Source organism: Eschrichtius robustus, chromosome 8, assembly GCF_028021215.1.
Source record: "Eschrichtius robustus isolate mEscRob2 chromosome 8, mEscRob2.pri, whole genome shotgun sequence".
NCBI lineage: Eukaryota > Metazoa > Chordata > Mammalia > Artiodactyla > Eschrichtiidae > Eschrichtius > Eschrichtius robustus.
The window spans coordinates 76,385,365-76,405,305 of NC_090831.1; the positions used below are offsets into that span (position 1 = coordinate 76,385,365).

At 34.9% G+C, this 19,941-nt stretch overlaps 1 protein-coding gene across 1 annotated transcript in view; it reads right to left on the reverse strand.

Moving 5' to 3' along the window:
* Positions 1 to 2,655: 2,655 nt before the first annotated feature.
* ZNF804B (zinc finger protein 804B) overlaps positions 2,656 to 19,941 on the reverse strand; it is a 518,351-nt gene continuing 501,065 nt past the window's right edge. Inside the window, exons 3-4 of the mRNA XM_068549317.1 lie at positions 12,386 to 12,516; positions 2,656 to 6,316 (exon numbers count right to left, since the gene is read on the reverse strand). Coding sequence (XP_068405418.1) covers positions 2,656 to 6,316; positions 12,386 to 12,516 — 3,792 coding nt within the window. The remainder of the gene's footprint in view (positions 6,317 to 12,385; positions 12,517 to 19,941) is intronic.

Below are 19,941 nucleotides of genomic sequence, written 5' to 3' on the forward strand. Positions count from 1 at the left end.
TGAAGTGGCAAGGAAATAATTTTCTCTGTATGTTCCAAAATTCTTATCCATGTTGGTTCTATAATTTCCGCTTTGAAGAACTTTCTCCTTAATACGGAAAACAAAACAAAATCAGATTTAAGTAACACTATTTTATTATTATTGTTGTTGTTGTTATTAGATCATCTGCCTAGCAGTATGCAGAAGCAAAAAAAAAATCTTTTGATTTTCCCAATAAATGGGATATTTAAAAGGCATTAACTTAATCTCTGTTCATTTTTGATCCATAGCTATTGTCTTACTGTTTATGTATGTATGGTACTTGAACAATTACTCTGAATGTTTTCCTCATTCAGTTTATATTGGATTGTTTAAAGGACTACATTTTTCTGCCTCATTGGAATCTTTTGTAATGGTAGCTTTACTCATGTGATACTACAACTTTTATAATTTCCTACCCTGAAGTACAAGTTATCTTTTATTTAAATGGTGAAGTCTGCTTTCCCTTAGTTCAAGACAGTAAGTATATCCTGTGAACATTTCCATTGCTGATAATACAAGATAGTCATTTCCATGCCATCAATTCATATCAATCTATCCTTGTTAGTCAAAATTAAGTGCCCAGTAGAGGTTCTCTATTTTAACCTTCTGAGAGATTAAATTGTCACCAAGAGAATTATAAATATTAACCAGGTGCTGTCTTTTTCATAATAAGACTTCTAGTGAATTCCCATAATTACTCTGTCTTGGCGCTACATCAACTTTGTAATCTGTTTTAGGAAAGAGTCATCCACATTACTTTTCCTTTTATGTGCCGGGCCATTTATCATCTATTTTTATAAGAAATATGCCATTTATTTCACTTTTTTTGAATTCACTCAATGTTTATCAATGTTCTTTTATAATCACTTTTATGGAGTTCCACACAAGTATAGAATTTCTTGCAATTTGATGTCTTGCTTCCATTTTTCTATTCCTTTTAGATAAGCTAGGCTTTTTCACTGCCATACTCCAGTCAAAATCTCCATCCCACAAGTTTCTGGTGATATCTAGGAAACTACGTTGTTTCTTTATGCTAAAGTTTTTAATTCACTTTATTCTCTCTCTCTCTTCTCTCTTCATCTCTCCCTCACCAGCATCAAAGATGTCCTTTCCTACTATTTGCAAGTGTTAGGAACTTAACCTTTCAACTTCATTTTCCTCATCTGTACAGAGGAATGATAATACTGATCTCAAAATATCAATACATTTGTGAAGATTAAATGAGATAATGAGGCCCTAGTGCTCAACCTATCTTGGTGCACAGTAGGCCTTCAGTAAGTACAGCTCTCATTCCTGTGAAGCCAAGGCTGTATAAGCCATCCTTCTCATCTTCTAGTGGTAAAGGAGTTTACATCATCATACACACAGTGGTGATGACTGATTACCTCTATTTTTGTTTAATTTGACTTTCTCTGAAACCCATGCTCATGGGGAATGTACAGCCACACAAGTTTTCTTTCTTTTAAGAATATAAAATAATAAACTTAACTGGAGGGTCATTGGGAAATATAGATATAAGAAATGCAAATTCTGTGGGTCAGAAAACATTTTGGATGAATGTTTAAAATCATTTGCAAAATTATAGGAATGGTGATTTTATTCATCATCATTCATGGTATTTTAGAAATATCTAGTAAAATTGAACAAAATACACTGAACACTTTTAAGATTTTTCTCAATAAATACCATGTAAAATTTTTGACATTTCCAAAGCTTTACCTCTCCAGTTATACATATGTTGGCTGAACACAGATTTCTGAGTAGGAGAATAAAGAAAACTTAATATTTTAGCCCCAGTAATATTTGAAAGTTTGACCAATATATACAAAATATTACTCTGAGTATACTTTATTTTTTTAATTTTGCATTATCAAATACTAATGATAGTTTATATATGTTTTCTTATACAAAAATTAAACATTATTAATTTTAGATGTTGGTGATTCTTACAATTACAAAATTCTCTTGACATAGAAGTGTGTGAAATGAAGTTAATTCAATCTTCCACAGAAACCCAGCCATACAATCTGCATAAGACTATTTTGCATTGAGGAGTAGGTTTCAATCTGAATTAGTCATAAAATTTCTTGCCATCTCTTATTTCCTATGAAAATATAGTTTATATTGGTTGAAACATTATATTGATTGAAAGGTTAGTTGACAGTGAACCATACGAACAATTAACACATAATTTTCTTTCACTGACCTTTTATTACCTGATAAATAAAACCAAATATGCATTCATTTATTCATTCGTTCACTCGTTCAACGAACACCTAGAAGATAGAGTATTATGTTTCATTTAATTTTCTTTGCAATATTAATGATCTGCCTAACTTTTTTCTATTTTTTATAACATTATGTGAGAACTCATTCAAAAATATCTTTAACACGTTTCCCTCTACCTTTCCATCAAACTACTTTAAATTTGTCCAATTATTTTTGCAAATTAAAAGAAATCCTTAAAATGCTTGTATTTCAATATCAGCAATTCAGTTCATATTTCTATATTGGTCACATTTGGCATTGGTACCACTATTTTAAATCTTGTAATAATCAGACCACTTTAAATACGTCATTTTGTAGGTAGTGACAATTTGTTTTATTTATCCAGAAGAGGGGCTTTAACACCTGTTAGTTCAAGTGAGCTGACATATTTAAGGCCTCTTTCACTCCATTTAATGGTTGCATCTGACTGGAGCAAGAATGATGGCAAAGATCTTGACCTTGAAACAGTGGTTGAATTAAAGGATTCAAGTGGATGATAGAAGTTGTGGCTGGGTTGAAGTGAGGGCCAAACAATGTGGGGATAAATGCTGCAGGGGGCAGGGGCTGAAGTGTTATGTGAGATGGGTGGCAGGGAGTAGCAGTGACCAAGTGCAGGGGATGACCCGCTAAGAAAGTGGGGTGTGCAGGGATGATGGTTGGAGTCAGAGGTGAAAATGTGAATGGATTAAAATGTGGCTGGGAAAGAGGATGCAGATGAGCTATAGGGAGGTGACTGCTATGGGCATTTATGGAAGCAGAAACAAAATGCTTCAGGAACGTGTGGTGGATGGTGGTGATAGAAGCCTGCTGGTGACCTGGAACTGTCTGTACAGCGGAGGCTGGAGAGAAGGCAGTGGGCCCTGCAGCAGGCACAACTCGAAGATGCTTTGATAGGAGCTGTTTCTGCATATGCTGCTGGGCTTGTAGCTGTAGGAGCTTATATTTATCTATTTCATCAGGAGAAAATGTTATGGGCTGTTGAATTAATGGGGGAGAGAGAGATTTATGACACACTTCTAAGTCATCTGCTACTTTGTCATGCTTCTGCATAGTTCTGTCATAGTAAGAGTTTATATTCCCCTCTACCTGATTCATATGCATGCTTACATCCTGTAAGTCTAGATTTGTTTGGTCCTCTTTGGTCTCTATTGAGTCAGTAACACCAGTATATCTACTAGATGAGAAAGCACCAGGGAAATCTTTTGGTACTGGGTCACAGCTTTGAATAAAAGGTTGCACTTCACTAATTAATGATTTTGATTGTTCTTTTGTTGTTGGATACTTTTTCATGTTTGGTAACTGAGACTCTGCTACTACGTGAATTATACCTTTAGAAAGATGATCGTCAGAATCAGTGTCTACTAAAACAGTAAAATCATTTGTCTGGGAATTTTTGACTTTGTCTTTGTCAATAGTTCTTTGCATTGCACTGCCTTTATCCTTTCTTCTTCTACTTGTGTTCTGTATTTTTTCAGACAAAGGCAATGCAGGTCTGTTACAGCCTGGTGGTGTAAATTGCGCTGTGCATTGGATTTGTGAAGGAGCCTCTGATTCATTTTTACAGCTGTTTGAAGGGACCTCAAAATGAGTTGATTGTTCCTGACATTTCTTGGCTTGTACTCTTTCTAAAAGACTTTTGGCTGTCAGGGGAGTCCTCTCTCCTTCTACAGTGTTCAGCTCTGTGGTTTCTGAAGGGCTGCTTGAACAGTTCTTTAGAAGACAGCTGATATTCCCAGAGTTACATTGCATGGGTTTTACTTTTTCCAGATCACAAATATGAGGGCTGTCCAAAGACTGTTGACTTCTTTCACTTTGATTTAAGTAATACATTTTCTCTCTTGAGTAAGAGCCCAATCTGCTGTGCTGAGGTCCCTGGCAATTAGGTGGGTTTTCACTGTTTCCAGCACAAGAAAACCGTGAGCTAGAATCACAATGGGTGATTCTCTTGGATTTTGGCCCTGAAAATTGTTGATTTTCGCCCAGTTTATATTTTTCTCTGCAGTGGCCATAACCATGTTTTGAATATTTTTCATTTTTAACTGATTCCCACAACTTGCAGCCCCTGTCACTCTGGGTTGCAGACTGTGGGCAATCACTCTTTGTTAGCTCATCAGATAAGAAGAGACAGCTGTGCTTGCGGCGTTTCCGTTTGTGCCTTTCAACTGAGTTGTGTTCTCTTTTACAAAAGTAGAGCAAATTACCTCTGCCATGACCACTGGACCTATGCTTTGAACAAGTACTTCTCAAGCTGGATGTACTGCCAGGGGATGTGTCTGAAGGGCTAGAACATGTATTCAGAGACACCTTTGGAGAACTTCTCTTGTAACTTGCTTTTCCACATCCAGAAACCCTGCTGGTCATCCTGATGTGGTTACTATTCAAAATTACACTGAAGTCCTTCCCATGGTCACTGCGGCCCCTTACTGTGTAAGGACTAGAATTCCAGGTGAATTTATTCCCATCTTCAAAATCCAAATGAGGATCACGGGAAATCAGTTTATGTTTTTTAGTCCTAGAGATACAAGGAGAGAAAGATAGGCCCTCATTTGCATCACTTAGAATTACCCTCTGGCAGCTTTGCCAATGGGCCCTTGAAGGTTCTTTAAGTTCATTATCACTATTATTATTCTTCCTTACACAGTTCTTTAGAGAGATATCAAGGTAAGCAGGCACTTCAGGATTTTTCATTTCCAAATCGCTTGCACTAAAATTATGTTCACTCGCGCTGGGCTCAGAATTGTTGTAGCCCAAATTATATTTTCTCTGGAAATTTTCCCAATCTGGATTAGCTATCATCATCTTTGGTTTCAGAGACTGATTATCTTCTTGGATCAGTTTTTGTTGGTCTTTAATTAAACCTGAGACTTGGTTTTCCATTGTAGTCTTCATTTCTGAGGGCCCTTGCAGCAATTCTGTTTTTAAGTCCTCTGGATCATGGCTATCCTTTGTGTTTCGAGAAAGCTTAAAATCAAAATATAATGGGTTGCATCCATAAGAGATACAGGGCTCTGTTTTTGTAAAGAGAAGCATTTCCGTAGGCCATTGGAGAGTGGTATGGCCATCCTTGCTTTGTACGTGGAGATAAGGCAGTGGTTTGGACTTCACATCACGGGGATATGCCTCTCTTACAAGACTTTGTACATTTCTGTTAACTCTTTCTATTTTATCTAATGATTTTTCTTTCTTCTCCTTTCTGGAGTTGGGATTCAGATGAACTGTACTGCTTTGTTCACTTGGCTCTATTGATGGAAGCTCATCCAAACATTCAAACATCCTGGCATCACTGTGCTTGTAAATGTTTGGTGGGCTGGAGGAAACATTTACTTGGCATGAGTGATTATTGGGGTTTTCTGAAGTGTTCTTCAGTGTATTTCTAGTTTCCTTTGCTCTGCTGGAAGGAGTAAAATCCACATCTGAAAGATGAATGTTAGATTTACTGAATGAAGCATGAATGCCAATCGAATCTTCTAGTGTTTCATCAACAGAGTCATCTTTGTCTTGCAAAATTTCAGAACTTATGGAGAAGGTATTGTGTAAAATACTTTCCAGATGGCTTGATAAGATGTTTCTATCTTTTTCCTTAGTGAGGTGTGTATCTTCATTTGCAAACCTGCAGCACATGCATTTCTCTGCGGTTTGTTTTGTTTTATAGATGGGTGACTTGTTACAATCGTGGGTTTCTTCTGTGTTCTCACTGAAAACTGATGCTGAAGATTCTAATTTTAGATGCACTTTTTTGGAAAAAGAAAATGACACTCCTGTCCTGTGATTTTCATTGCTAAGATTTGAGGATGTTTGTGGTACCTGATTTCCAAACAAACGTCTGTCCGTTTGTAACTGGTGTTGATTTGGTGTGGTGGACCGCTGTTTATCAGAAATGCTTCTGGAGAGATTCTTTCCTTTAAGGAGAAGAGCACTCTTCATGCACGATACCTTTCTGCCACTCTTAACTGGGAAAATTCCTTGCTGGAGTTGCTTTTCTATAGCTACCCTGGGGGCTTTGTATGCTGGTCCATTTCCAGAAACACTGTAAATAAAATAAATATTTAAATGATTAAGACATCAGATTTGAAATCTTACCTATATGTGAACATTTTATAGTGTTTGATGATGGGTTCTGATACTATTTATGAACTATGTCTATTGTAATGTAACAATTTCACTATGCTTATACAACTCAGTATATCTATGTTTTATAGTGGCAATTTCTAAAATGCATCTCTTAAGTGGATTCTTTTGAAATTAGCAAAAAGCAATAGCAGATGAATATCTTATGCTAGTGCTGCAAAAGAAAATAAACTATCGCATTTACATCACATTATGTCCTCCAGAACCTACTAATTCTTTGGAATGCAGATTTAACATTATTTTGCAAAGAGTTCTCCAATCAGTGCCTTCACCTAAATAGAAAATAAAATGGAATTAAAAGTCACTTCCAAAGCATAAACTTATCTCTTTTATTTGCTTTTTTTGTTTAAAGTTCTAGCATTCTATAATTTTTGTTTCCTCAGTCTTAAAATTCTTTCATGTTTGTTTCCTTTTGAAACAGGATGCTTAGTTCTTTCTTTATGATTTGTCATTAATTTGATCAATTATAAGAAAGTAATACACATTTACATGCCATCTCAATATCTTCAATTAGTCTGAAATCCTTTTTTTTAGCTTCTTACTCACCAAAATACTTTTCTTCTATCTTTTTTTTGCATATATGTTTTATCTTTTAACAGATTTTTAAAGATTATTCATTCTATTGAGCTTAATTCAGTCAGAAAACTGGAAAGACCCATACATACAAGAGATGAAACTCTTCAGACTAAAATTGCCTCTAATGTTCTATCTGTGAGACCCCTACGACAAAACAAATCTTATTGGAGGGAAAGCAATACAAATCACATCATTTTGAGTTGGCTTTCTTTTCCTTTTTCTTGGTTTGAGCTGGCTTGCTTTGAGCTGCTTTGCTTGTTTGCTTTGAGTTGGCTTTCTTTTCCTTTTTTTTTTTTTCACATTCTTGGATGTGTTTTGTTGGCCTTTTTCTATTTTCAAATTTTACTTCACTTTTATGCAGTCATTTATTGCTTGAGTAAACAGTACTAAAACAACTGATATCTTTTCCATATGTAGCTTAAATTCTAATGGGGAGGAGTCCTTTCCTAGCCCTCCATCTGAGAAATTCTTTCTTATTGCCTTTACTTAACTATTCAGCCAACTGTCATAGAACTCTGGTGTCACATTCCTTTTGTCCACCAAATTTCATGTACATTGCTTCACTGTCTTTATATGTTTACTATTACAGAGACATATTTAATTAGCCTCCTTTTATTCATATTGAAACAGATCTGCTCATGTATTTATATAGTTTTGTAAATTTTCCTTTTTATTTATATATAATGTATTTTGTTATATTTATTACATACAACAAATTATGTATATATATATATATATATACACATAAGTGTTATATATATATAAAACACTTTACCAGGCCATAGTTACAAATTGATTTCTTTTGGTTAATTTTTGCCAGTATTTCTGGGCACTTTCAATTCAACTTTCTTCAGCTCAGATACATTTTCTTTTCTGACGTCTCTGATTATTTCTTCTTCCCTCTCCTAGTTTCTTATCCTGGACTTTATAAGTTAAGTTTATTTGCTCTCATGAATATATCTTTTGGTCTTACTACTTATATTAGTAGTCTAGTATTTTTAGTCTTCTGTTCTAGTTCAGAAAAAAAATTTTGTTTTTAATTTCTGTTTTATGGATTCAATATTTTACAGTGTCCAATCTGTTGTTCACTATACCCATACAAATTTTAATTTACAAACAATAATTTTAGCCACCAGTCCTTAATAATTTCAGATTGTCCTCTCTCCATGAACTAATAATGTCTGTAGCTTTAGAGCTGTTGTGTTCCTTTGAATCTTGTGGAAAACTAATTTCAGAAAAAATTTTAAAGTGTCTGCTCCTTACAGTAACTATTTCATAATGAAAGCTTTTCTCTTATTTATCACATTAATCTTCTTTTTTGAATCATTTTTTACATTCTTTAGAGAGGGTGTTTAGGCATATTTAATATGAGAAATGGAAATACTCTAAGATGGTATACAGAATACTGGTTATTTCTTTCAAACATAAAGAGAAATAGGAAGCATAGAGGTTTACTATAGTTACTGGTCTTTTGAAAAGGTGCCTGTAGCCTGGGGATAGAAGGATGAGGTTTAGAAACATCTGCAGCACTGAATTTTGCCTCAGTGCCAAAAAGATTCTTTTCCATATTTTCCATTACTTTGGAGTAAGTAGGAGTAATACATCTGTATTAAGTTACCTTCTCTAGGAATTTCAATCTGATATTATCTGCACTACACTTAGCAAAAATTATTTCAAAAGTCTGGTGTATGTATATCATCACTCTACCCCTTCTGATTCCATTATGATGCAGATATTTGACTATTTTTATATTCCATTTTTTTCCTTAATAATATAATATTTTTGCTTATTATTCTGGCACTGCTTTGTGCATTTTCTTGCTTTGATTTATGTTAGTCTAAACATTCTTTCCTGTATTGCTGTTTCCTTCTACCATTTATCTTTCTAATATGTGTAGCTTCTTCCTTTTATATTCTTTCAAATATTTTTAAACCTCTTTGCTCTTATTGTTTTTGTATTACATTTTGCTCTCCTTGTCCTTATTCTTGTTCTCACTTTACAGTGAGAACTGAATATACACTTATGATTATATTTTTTCATAAGTTTAACATTTTATACTCATTATTAATATTTTATACCTCTTATTTTTATGTTTCAAACTTTTACCTCATTGCTCTGTAAACTTTAATTTCCCCTATCTTAATTTTTTTTTTTTTTTTGGCCACACCGCAAGGCATGAGGGATCTTAGTTCCCTGACCAGGGATCAAACCCGAGCCCCCTGCATTGGAATTGAGAAGTTTTAACCACTGGACCGCCAGGGAAGGCCCTACCCCTGTTTTAAATCTAATTTACTTTTATTATTTTTTAAAATCCTAGTTTTCTATCTTTGTGGTATTTAAAATTCTATTATTTTAATTCAAGTTTATGCCTTATGACATAGTTAAAGGTTTAATCTTTATAGTCATACCCTCATTTATGATTTCACTGTCTCCTCTAGAACATTTAGTTTATTTCTGTATTTTTTACATAATTATTTTTATTTATAATTTTAAAATGACATTAGTTAGCCCTTTAGTTCTTATTAATGGATTATCCACCCCAATAGTTCCCCCCAACTTCTAGTTCTTGGTAACTCAGCATATGCACAATTTAATTCTCTCCTGTTCAAGAAGTACACTTTCCAAACAGGAAACAAAGCACATCAAAATAACATGATTTCTTTAAGTGATGTAATTTCCTAATGTCCCACATTATCCAGCTCTTATGTAAAGAACTTTATATTCTCAGAATCAATGGTCCTACAATTTTTAAAATTTGAAAACATGTCCATATCAAGATGCACTACACTTAGACTTACACATAGTAGAAGTTTACAAACAGAGTGAATCTCTCTCCTCCCCCAATAAAAGAACTAGTTTTGCTGAGGAACCATGTTGGGTTGATCTACCCAAAAGCTGACCAAGGTTGACTGCCCTTTTCAAGATCCATTAACAGTTTTCTGCCACCATTTTTTTCATCAGTCTGATTCAAATATTCTTACTACCAGCAAATTCACCTCTCTTCTCCACAGGGCCATGGAAGAACCTTCTTGTTATCTGTAGCATCTTACTCAGAAGCCCTCATTATGAGAATAAAGGACAAAGGTTTTCCAAGGGAGAAGTAACCCAGGTGATTTTTTTTTCACTTGTCAATTCAGCTGCCAAAGTGAAAATATTTAATAATGCTATTAAGTGACTTCCCTTAGGCCATGAGGTTACTTAATCAGAGAGAACAATTGCCTGGAGGGCAGATGGAGGGTAATAGAAAATGAACGAAATAATTTGCCTAGTTCCAAGTTATGTATCTGGAAAGCTGAATACCCATCATTTCCCTAACAATATGATCAGATTGGGTCCTAGAGAGCCTACCTACTCTATAGAGGATATGGCTAGGTTTGTGTCTGTTTAATTGATAAGATTTTTAAAGGGCAGCTCAACCCCAGTAGAGTATATCTTTTAATTTCTTTTACTTTGGAAGACACTTCATGGGTAGATCTACAAACTTAGAACTTCTAAATGAAAGCATCACCACCATCACTATCATCATCATCAAGGCTCCTCTGATCTTTTGTCTATTTCTTCCAAAAGAAAATACAGAATGAGTAAGGAGAAATGCCAAAGTGTGACAACTTGCAGAGTAACAGAAGAATCAAAATTACATTAAGGCTACTCAGATCTTCTGTTGTGTGGCCTTAAAGAACCTATCTAACGGGTGTATCTCTATAGTGAGGCTTGTCTTGTTTTTTCAGGTTTTTTGTATCTCATAATTAATCACCTGGGAATTAACATCTTCCCTCAATTTTCTCCTGCATGCCACCTAATAACCATTAGACTTTTCCTTCTAAGTCCTGTTTTGACAAGGGCTGTCTGATATCTTATTGACAATGTGTTTGAATAACATATTTTAAGATCCTCATTGTGTTGGCAAGTAAAAAGTTTGGTACCAGTTATGTGTCCTGTTTCTATGATCGTATGCTCCCTAAGAGCATGCATTTTTGTATTAACCTCACCTCTGGACACATGGTCTTCCAACCTTTATTTTTTCTTTTTACCAAATTTCTCACTTATTTTTAATATGATTATCTTTTCTTGTATTTTTATAAGCAAATTAAATTACTCTAAGACAGTGGTGCAAATACATGAATATTTGAAGGCTGAATACTGTGTCTTTACTCATAATTGATCCTAAAAAATAAATATTTTCTTAAAAGTAAATATGAGGTCTAATATTTTATGCTAATATAATTGAGTTGTTCACTCCCAAGCTTATTGTATATCGTTTTTCTTTTTCTTTTTTAATAAATTTATTTATTTATTTATTTATTTATTTATGGCTACATTGGGCCTTCATTGCTGCATGTGGGCTTTCTCTAGTTGTGGTGAGCAGGGACTACTCTTCGTTGTGGTGTGCAGGCTTCTCATTGCGGTGGCTCTCTTGTTGCAGGGCATGGGCTCTAGGTGAATGGGCTTCAGTAGTTGTGGCACGCAGTCTCAGTAGTTGTGGCTCATGGGCTCTAGAGCACAGGCTCAGTAGTTGTGGCACACGGGCTTAGTTACTCTGCGGCATGTGGGATCTTCCTGGACCAGGGCTTGAATCCGTGTCCCCTGCGTTGGCAGGCGGATTCTTAACCACTGCACCACCAGGGAAGACCTGTATATTGTTTTTCATTTAAACAATAGGAGTTTAAATTCTGGCACAGAGGTATAATTGTTACAATTCACCAGGATGCTGTCAACTACATTAATTAGCTACATTAGTGTTCTAAATTATGATTCATATGAACACAAATCACAATCTGCAAATGTAATTGAGTTCCAGGTAACAATCTCCTCACTTCAAAACATTCAGCAGTTCTAAGCTCATGTAAAACTTCTATTTTTCAGCTACAAGAATGCATTAGTATAATGCTTGTTATAATTATCAACTTAAATGGCACTATGTGGTAAATTTAACTGCATTAATTACATCTTGTTTGTCATCCAGACAATTATAGTGCCATTTATTCTAGTTTCAGGTGTGTGCAGAAGAATGAACAGAAGATTTAGTTCCTCCCCAAAAAGATGCATTGCTATTTATCGTTTTCAAAATTAATATTACAAAACTCAAAATAATTAGAAAGAGATATATAGATCCATATAAATCACTTGGATAGAATAAATGCTAGTATATTAGAATCATTCTTGGATCATTTCATTAAAGAACACATTAACAATATTGGGAAAGAAAAAAACCCAGATGTCAAAGTCATTAATTTATAGACTTTTAACTATTAGGAACATTTGCCTTCAGATATATCTGTTGATTTATTATAATTTGTTTACGTTGTTATAGTGAACCAAGTAAATTTATCACTGAAATTTCCCCAGAAGTTGAAGAGAGTTTTGAACCATCTTAGGCACCTTTAATTCTTACCATTCAGACTGTTGCCTTAACTCAGCCAGCTGATGAAGTCGCTTAAGTGCTTTTTCTTGTTTCTTTTCATCTTTCCATGACTTGGAAGCTACATTTCTAGCAAATTCACGTTGCTTTAATTCTTTCAGTCTCTGTGGACAAAAGAAGACAAACAGAAAGGACACTATGAATAAGTAATATATCTTTTTCCATCCAAAAGTTTCCTTTTTAAACTTTGTCCTGGGTATAAAGGTGAATTTTTGGATAGGGAGAGAAAAAGCACCTTCTCCATAAATTCTATTCTCTGCTCCAAGATAAATTTAGTTGTCAACTGGGTTATTTATCAAAGCTTGTCACAGTCACTGCAGAAATGTGTTGCAAAGTTGGACCCCAGTCTTGACAAGGACCACCCTGGGTATGTATTTGCAATCATCTGTGTGCCTGTGAAAACATAAATGGGGAAAATGTGCAATATATAAATGTGTATAAAGGGAGAGGAAGTTATGGGATGCACTTTCCTCCATGCACTGTCCCCAGCCCTCTCACTTATAAAACATATTTACTCTCATTCCTGAAAATTGGTGTGATTAAATACACTGGGTAAAATGAGCTTATTTCAGTAAAGAACACCTGTTATTGTGAAAAGATTTAGTTCAAAGCTCTAAATGCAATTCTTAACTCATTTTTTTTCTGGTGGAGATATTTATCCAATTCAAATTTCTATATTGTATCCAGGTGGAAAAAAATGGGTCGGGGATTTAAACTCAGGATAGAGGCTTGGCCTTGCTTGATTTAAATTTAGTTACTACTTCTTTTAATTAATCTTTTCTCTAAAACAATTGGCTTACATGATTGGATGTTACTCATTACCTGTTCAGATTTCTACTTCAGAATCTGTCACTAAGCTCACCTAATGATATTGAACAAATTGAGAAACAGCCACAATCAAATGAGCATCTTGAAGTTTGGGTCTTAATCCTGATTTAAGAGTATGTTTGAAGATTATCCTTTCTTTTAACCCATATAAAGTGACTTGAAACTACCTGAAATGTGTGTCCGTTTAATCTGCTTTTATTTCCCAAATCAAGTATAAAAACATGTTTTCCAGGAATGGCAAAAACTACATAGCTATCAAGTGAGATTATAACATTGTAGTAGACTATTTCCCCTGCCGCCCCCCACCCCCGCACAGAACAAGTGCCAAGACCTTTAACAATCATTAGATTCCTTCTTGAAAGGGAACATACTCAGGGGAGATGATAGTCAAATAACTGCTTCCAGGCTAAGTATTTAAGGAAGGAGGCAGAGTATTCTTTCAAAGAGAATATTCTGAGCACAAAGAACAAGCATTTCACAGAACTAGAAACAGCCACAGGGAGAAGAGTAGAGTCAACCTGAACTCGGTTTTTGACAAAAGCTTCAGAGCCTTTTAAAAACCAGGAGATTTCAAAAAATAAAATTATGGCCCATGTGTTATCAGAAAAAAAAAAAAAGGATCAACAATTCTCTAGAGCTGATAACAGCACAAGGTCTAAACCTTAAAGGATAGCCTTGGTCAGAAGACAGAAATGCTTATAAAAAATTCGTATTTCTACTACTCTTCTACTCACATTTCCTCAGCCCCCATGTGCAGAATAATCTAGTTCTTGGGGTTAAGGCTTATCTTATGAGCAAAGACCTTTTGGAAATCATACAACATAATTTAGGAGCCCACAGAGAATGCAGTTCAACTGCATCAAAGAAAGACCATGGTTACTTTGGTAAAGAGGAGAGGGATTTTTTTTTTTTAACTCTCAGTTACTTCTGAACATAAAATACAATATATTTATTTAATATTTGATATTACTAGTATATAAAACCTGAACCGCCTAGGAGAGGAAGCTGATTCATTTACTCACAATATCTGATACTTGAATCTCATTATTGGAATCTTGTTTGAAACTTCCAGGTATATCTGTTTCTTTCATTAGCCTTTCAGATTCCAATACTGTACTCCTATATCTGAGTTACAGAAATGATTGAGAATTTGGTCTCATTCATCCAACAGCAAATACTGTTAACTCCTACTATGTACTAGGGATATAGAAATGTACAAATCAACTATTTTTCCCTCAAGGGAGACAGACAAATGAACAGATACTTTTATAAGATAGTATTGAGTTTCTTAACAGGAGTGGACACAAGATGCTTTGGAAGCACACAGGAAAAGTTAAGATAGATTGGGGGGTGGGATGGAGAATTGCTGTGTTGAGGAAGTCAGCAAAGTTAAAATACTTTTAAGGAACACAGAAAACTGGAAGAAGACCTCTAGCCACAGTCTTGGCTTGGCCAATGCCGAGTGCTCAAGACTATGCAAAGGAATCCCCCCAGAGATCTGCAGAGGGAGCCCTTCAAAATTTCAGCATACTGATCAGTAGTGCATGTGTGTGAGGCAACAATTCCAGGCCAAGAAAGAACCATCTGCAATAACTAAAGGAAACAATGCCTAGCATTCATATAGAACCAGGAATAGTGCCTGTTCTTACCAACAAAATTAGAAAAGCTATTGGGACACCGAGTAGAGAATTCAGGGAGCCTTGCTTCACTAGAGAATAATTAGCCATAGATTGAGCACTATTTTACATTTGCCTAACAAATGATTTTCATCATTTTATCAAGAAATAAAAGTATAAATCTGATTCCAAGTAACATAACTGCATTTCAGAACCAAATTCAAGAATATTTATAAAAATACAAAAATTCACAAACAAGGGAAAATTAATGACATCCAACATACAATCAAAGATTTTTAGACGTGCAAAGAAGTGACAAAACACAGCCCAAAATGAGGAAGTCAACCAAGTAAAACCAATACAGAACTGACACAGATGATAGAATTGGCAGGACAGTGCATTAAGACAGTTATAACTGTATACCATATATTCAAAAAGTAGAAAAGACACAGTGGACAATTGTGTGATTGGAGTCTCTGAAGAAAGGGGAGGGAATATTTGAAAATATAATGGGTGAAAATATTCCAAATTTCCTGAAAACTATAAATCCACAGATTCCCACCCTCACCCTCCAAAACCTCAAGCACAAGTAACATGAAGACAACTACACCAAGGCTCAACATAATCACATTTTTCAAAACCAGGAAAAAAGTGAAAAATGTTAAAAGCATCCAGAGAGAAAAGACATATTTCTGTACAGAAGAATGAATACTAGGATGGCAGAAGAATTCTCATGCGAAATAAGCAATTGAGAATACAATGGAGCAACGACTTGAAATTTCTAAAAGAAAATTTAAAACTTTTCAAAATAAAATTCTATACCCAGTGAAAATATCCTTTAAAAAAAAAAGGTGAAATAGAGATGATTTCAAATATTAAAAGCTGAAAGAACTTAACAGCAGCACACCCACATGATAAGAAATAAAGAATATCACAGAAGAAAAGGAAAATATTAACAGGTAAATATATGTGTCTACAAAATAGAATGAAACCAGAAATAGTAACTATAATGATGAATAAGACATATTCTTTATTATTTGAACATATCTGGACTGTTTTACAAAAAGACAATAGCTATGTTTTTCGGTGTTTATAAAAAATTTATAAATAAAATATTTGACAATGATAGCTTAAAGCCCAAGAGAGGAGAAATGACATATAATATTGATAGGTCTTATTCTATGCATGAAATAATATAATAACAATTGAAGGTAGACTGTGATAAGTTAAAGAAATATACTATATATACTACAGCAACCATTTAAATACCAAAACAATGTGTTTTTTTTTTTTTTCTTTTTTTACTATACATTTTAGTGCTTGTTACCCTTGCTGGATTTGTTTATTGATTTGGTAACTCTCTTCTTTCTCTCTTTTTTCTTTATTACTTTTTTAGTTTTAATAATATTTTCTTATTTTTTATTTTAATAACTTAAAATATTTTATTTTTTTCTTTCTTTCTTTTTTATCCCCCCGCTTTTCTTCTGACCTGTGTGAATGACAGGGTCTTGGTGCTCTGGCTGGGTGTGAGGCCGGGTGTGAGGTGGGACAGCCCAGTTCAGGACATTGGACCACCATAGACCTCCCGGCTACACATAATATCAATCAGTGAGAGTGCTCCCAGTGATCGCCGTCTCGACGCTAAGACCCAGCTCCACTCAATGACCAGCAAGCTCCAGTGCTGGACACCCTATGCCAAAAAACTAGCAAGATAGGAACACAACCCTACCCATTAGCAGAAAGGCTGCCTAAAATCAAAATAAGTTCACAGACACGCCAAAACACACCACCGGACACAGTCCTCCCCAGCAGAAAGACAAGGTCCAGACTCATCTACCAGAACACAGGTACCATTCTGCTCCACCAGGAAGCCTACACAACCCACTGAAAAACCTTACCCACTGGGAGCAGACACCAAAAACAATGGGAACTACGAACCTGTAGCCTGCAAAAAGGAGACCCCAAACACAGTAAGTTATGCAAAATGAGAAGACAGAGAAATACACAGCACATGAAAGAGCAAGGTAAAAACCTACCAGAACAAATAAATGAAGAGAAAACAGTCAGTCGACCTGAAAAAGAATTCACAGTAATGATACTAAAGATGATCCAAAATCTTGGAAATAGAATGGAGAAAATACAAGAAACGTTTAACAAGGACCTAGAAGAACTAAAGAGCAAACAAACAATGATGAACAACAAAATAAATGAAATTTAAAATTCTCTGGAAGGAAACAATAGCAGAATAACTGAGGCAGAAGAACGGATAAGTGACCTGGAAGATAAAATAGTGGAAATAACTACCATGGAGCAGAATAAAGAAAAAAGAATGAAAAGAATTGAGGACGGGCTCACAGATGTCTGGGACAACACTAAATGCACCAACATTCGAATTATAGGTGTCCCAGAAGAAGAAGAGGAAAAGAAAGGGACTGAGAAAATATTTGAAGAGACTATAATTGAAAACTTCCTTAATATGGGAAAGGAAATAGTCAACCAAATCCAGGAAGCACAGAGCGTCCCATACAGGTTAAATCCAAGGAGAAACAGGCCAACACACATATTAATCAAACTATCAAAAATTAAATACAAAGAAAAAATATTAAAAGCAGCAAGGGAAAAGAAACAAATAACATACAAGAGAATTCCCATAAGGTTAACAGCTGACCTTTCAGCAGAAACTCTGCAAGCCAGAAGGGAGTGGCAGGACATATTTAAAGTGATGAAAGGGAAAAAATTACAATCAAGATTACTCAACCCAGCAAGGATCTCATTCAGATTCCATGGAGAAACAAAATCTTTATAGACAAGCAAAAGCTCAGAGAATTCAGCACCATCAAACCAACTTTACAACAAATGCTAAAGGAACTGCTATAGGCAAGAAACACAAGAGAAGGAAAAGACCTACAGTAACAAACCCAAAACAATTAAGAAAATGGTAATAGGAACATATGTATCGATAACTACCTTAAATGTAAATGGATTAAATGCTCCAAGCAAAAGACATAGACTGGCTGAATGGATACAAAAACAAGACCTGTATATATGCGGTCTACAAGAGACCCACTTCAGACCTAGGGACACATACAGACTGAAAGTGAGGGGATGGAAAAAGATATTAAATGAAAATGGAAATCAAAACAAAGCTGGAGTAGCAATTCTCATATCAGAAAAAATAGACTAAAATAAAGACTATTACAAGACACAAAGAAGGACACTACATAATGATCAAGGGATCAATCCAAGAAGAAGATATAACAACTGTAAATATTTATGCACCCAACATAGGAGCACCTCAATACATAAGGCAAATGCTAACAGCCATAAAAGGGGAAATCGACAGTAACACAATCATAGTAAGGGACTTTAACACCCCAATTTCACCAATGGACAGATCATCCAAAACGAAAATAAAGAAAGAAACACAAGCTTTAAATGATACATTAAATAAAATGGACTTAATTGATATTTACAGGACATTCTATCCAAAAACAATAGAATACACATTCTTTTCAAGTGCTCATGGAATATTCTCCAGGATAGATCATATCTTCAATCACAAATCAGGTCTTGGGAAATTTAAGAAAATTGAAGTCTTATCAAGAATCTTTTCTGACCACAACGCTATGAGACTACATATCAGTTACAGGAAAAAAACCTGTAAAAAATACAAACACATGGACGCTAAACAATACACTACTAAATAACCAAGAGATCACTGAAGAAATCAAAGAGGAAATAAAAAAACACCTAGAAACAAATCACAATGAAAAAACGACGACCCAAAACCTATGGGATGCAGCGAAAGCAGTTCTTAGAGGGAAGTTTATAGCAATAGAATCCTACCTCAAGAAACAAGGAAAGTCTCAAATAAACAGCCTAAACTTACACCTAAAGCATTTAGAGAAAGACTAACAAAAAAACCCCAAAGTTAGCAGAAGGAAAGAAATCATAATGATCAGATCAGAAATAAATGAAAAAGAAATAAAGGAAACAAGAGAAAAGATCAATAAAACTAAATGCTGGTTCTTTGAGAAGATAAACAAAATTGATAAACTACTACCCAGACTCATCAAGAAAAAAAGGGAGAAGACTCAAAATAATAGAACTAGAAATGAAAAAGGAGAAGTAACAACTGACACTGCAGAAATGCAATGGATCATGAGAGATTACTACCAGCAACTGTATGCTAATAAAATCGACAACCTGGAAGAAATGGACAAATTCTTAGAAAAGCACAGACTTCCAAGACTGAACCAGGAAGAAATAGAAAATATAAACTGACAAATCACAATCACTGAAATTGAGACTGTGATTAAAAATCATCCGACAAACAAAAGCCCAGGACCAGATAGCTTCACAGGCAAATTCTATCAAACATTTAAAGAAGAGTGAACACCTATCCTCAAACTCTTCCAAAATATAGGAGAGGGAGGAACACTTCCAAACTCATTCTATGAGGCCACCATCACCCTGATACAAAAACCAGACAATGATGTCACAAGAAAACGACAGGCCAATATCAATGCTGAACATAGTTGTGAAAATCCTCACCAAAATACTAGCAAACAGAATCCAACAGCACATAAAAAGGATCATACACTATATCAAGTGGGGTTTATCCCAGGAATACAAGGATTCTTCAATATATGCAAATCAATCAATGTGCTACACCATATTAAAAAACTGAAGGAGAAAAACCATGTGATCATCTCAATAGATGCAGAAAAAGCTTTCGACAAAATTCAACACCCAGTTATGATAAAAACCCTCCAGAACGTAGGCATAGAGGGAACTTACCTCAACATAATAAAGGCCATATATGACAAACCCACAGCCAACGTCGTTCTCAATGGTGAAACACTGAAACCATTTCCACTAAGATCAGGAACAAGGCAAGGTTGCTCTATCTCGCCACTATTATTCAACATAGCTTTGGAAGTTTTAGTCACAGCAATTAGAGAAGAAAAAGAAATAAAAGGAATCCAAATAGGAAAAGAGGAGGTAAAACTGTCACTGTTTGCAGATCACATGATAGTATACTTAGAGAATCCTAATGATGCTACCATAAAACTACTAAAGTTA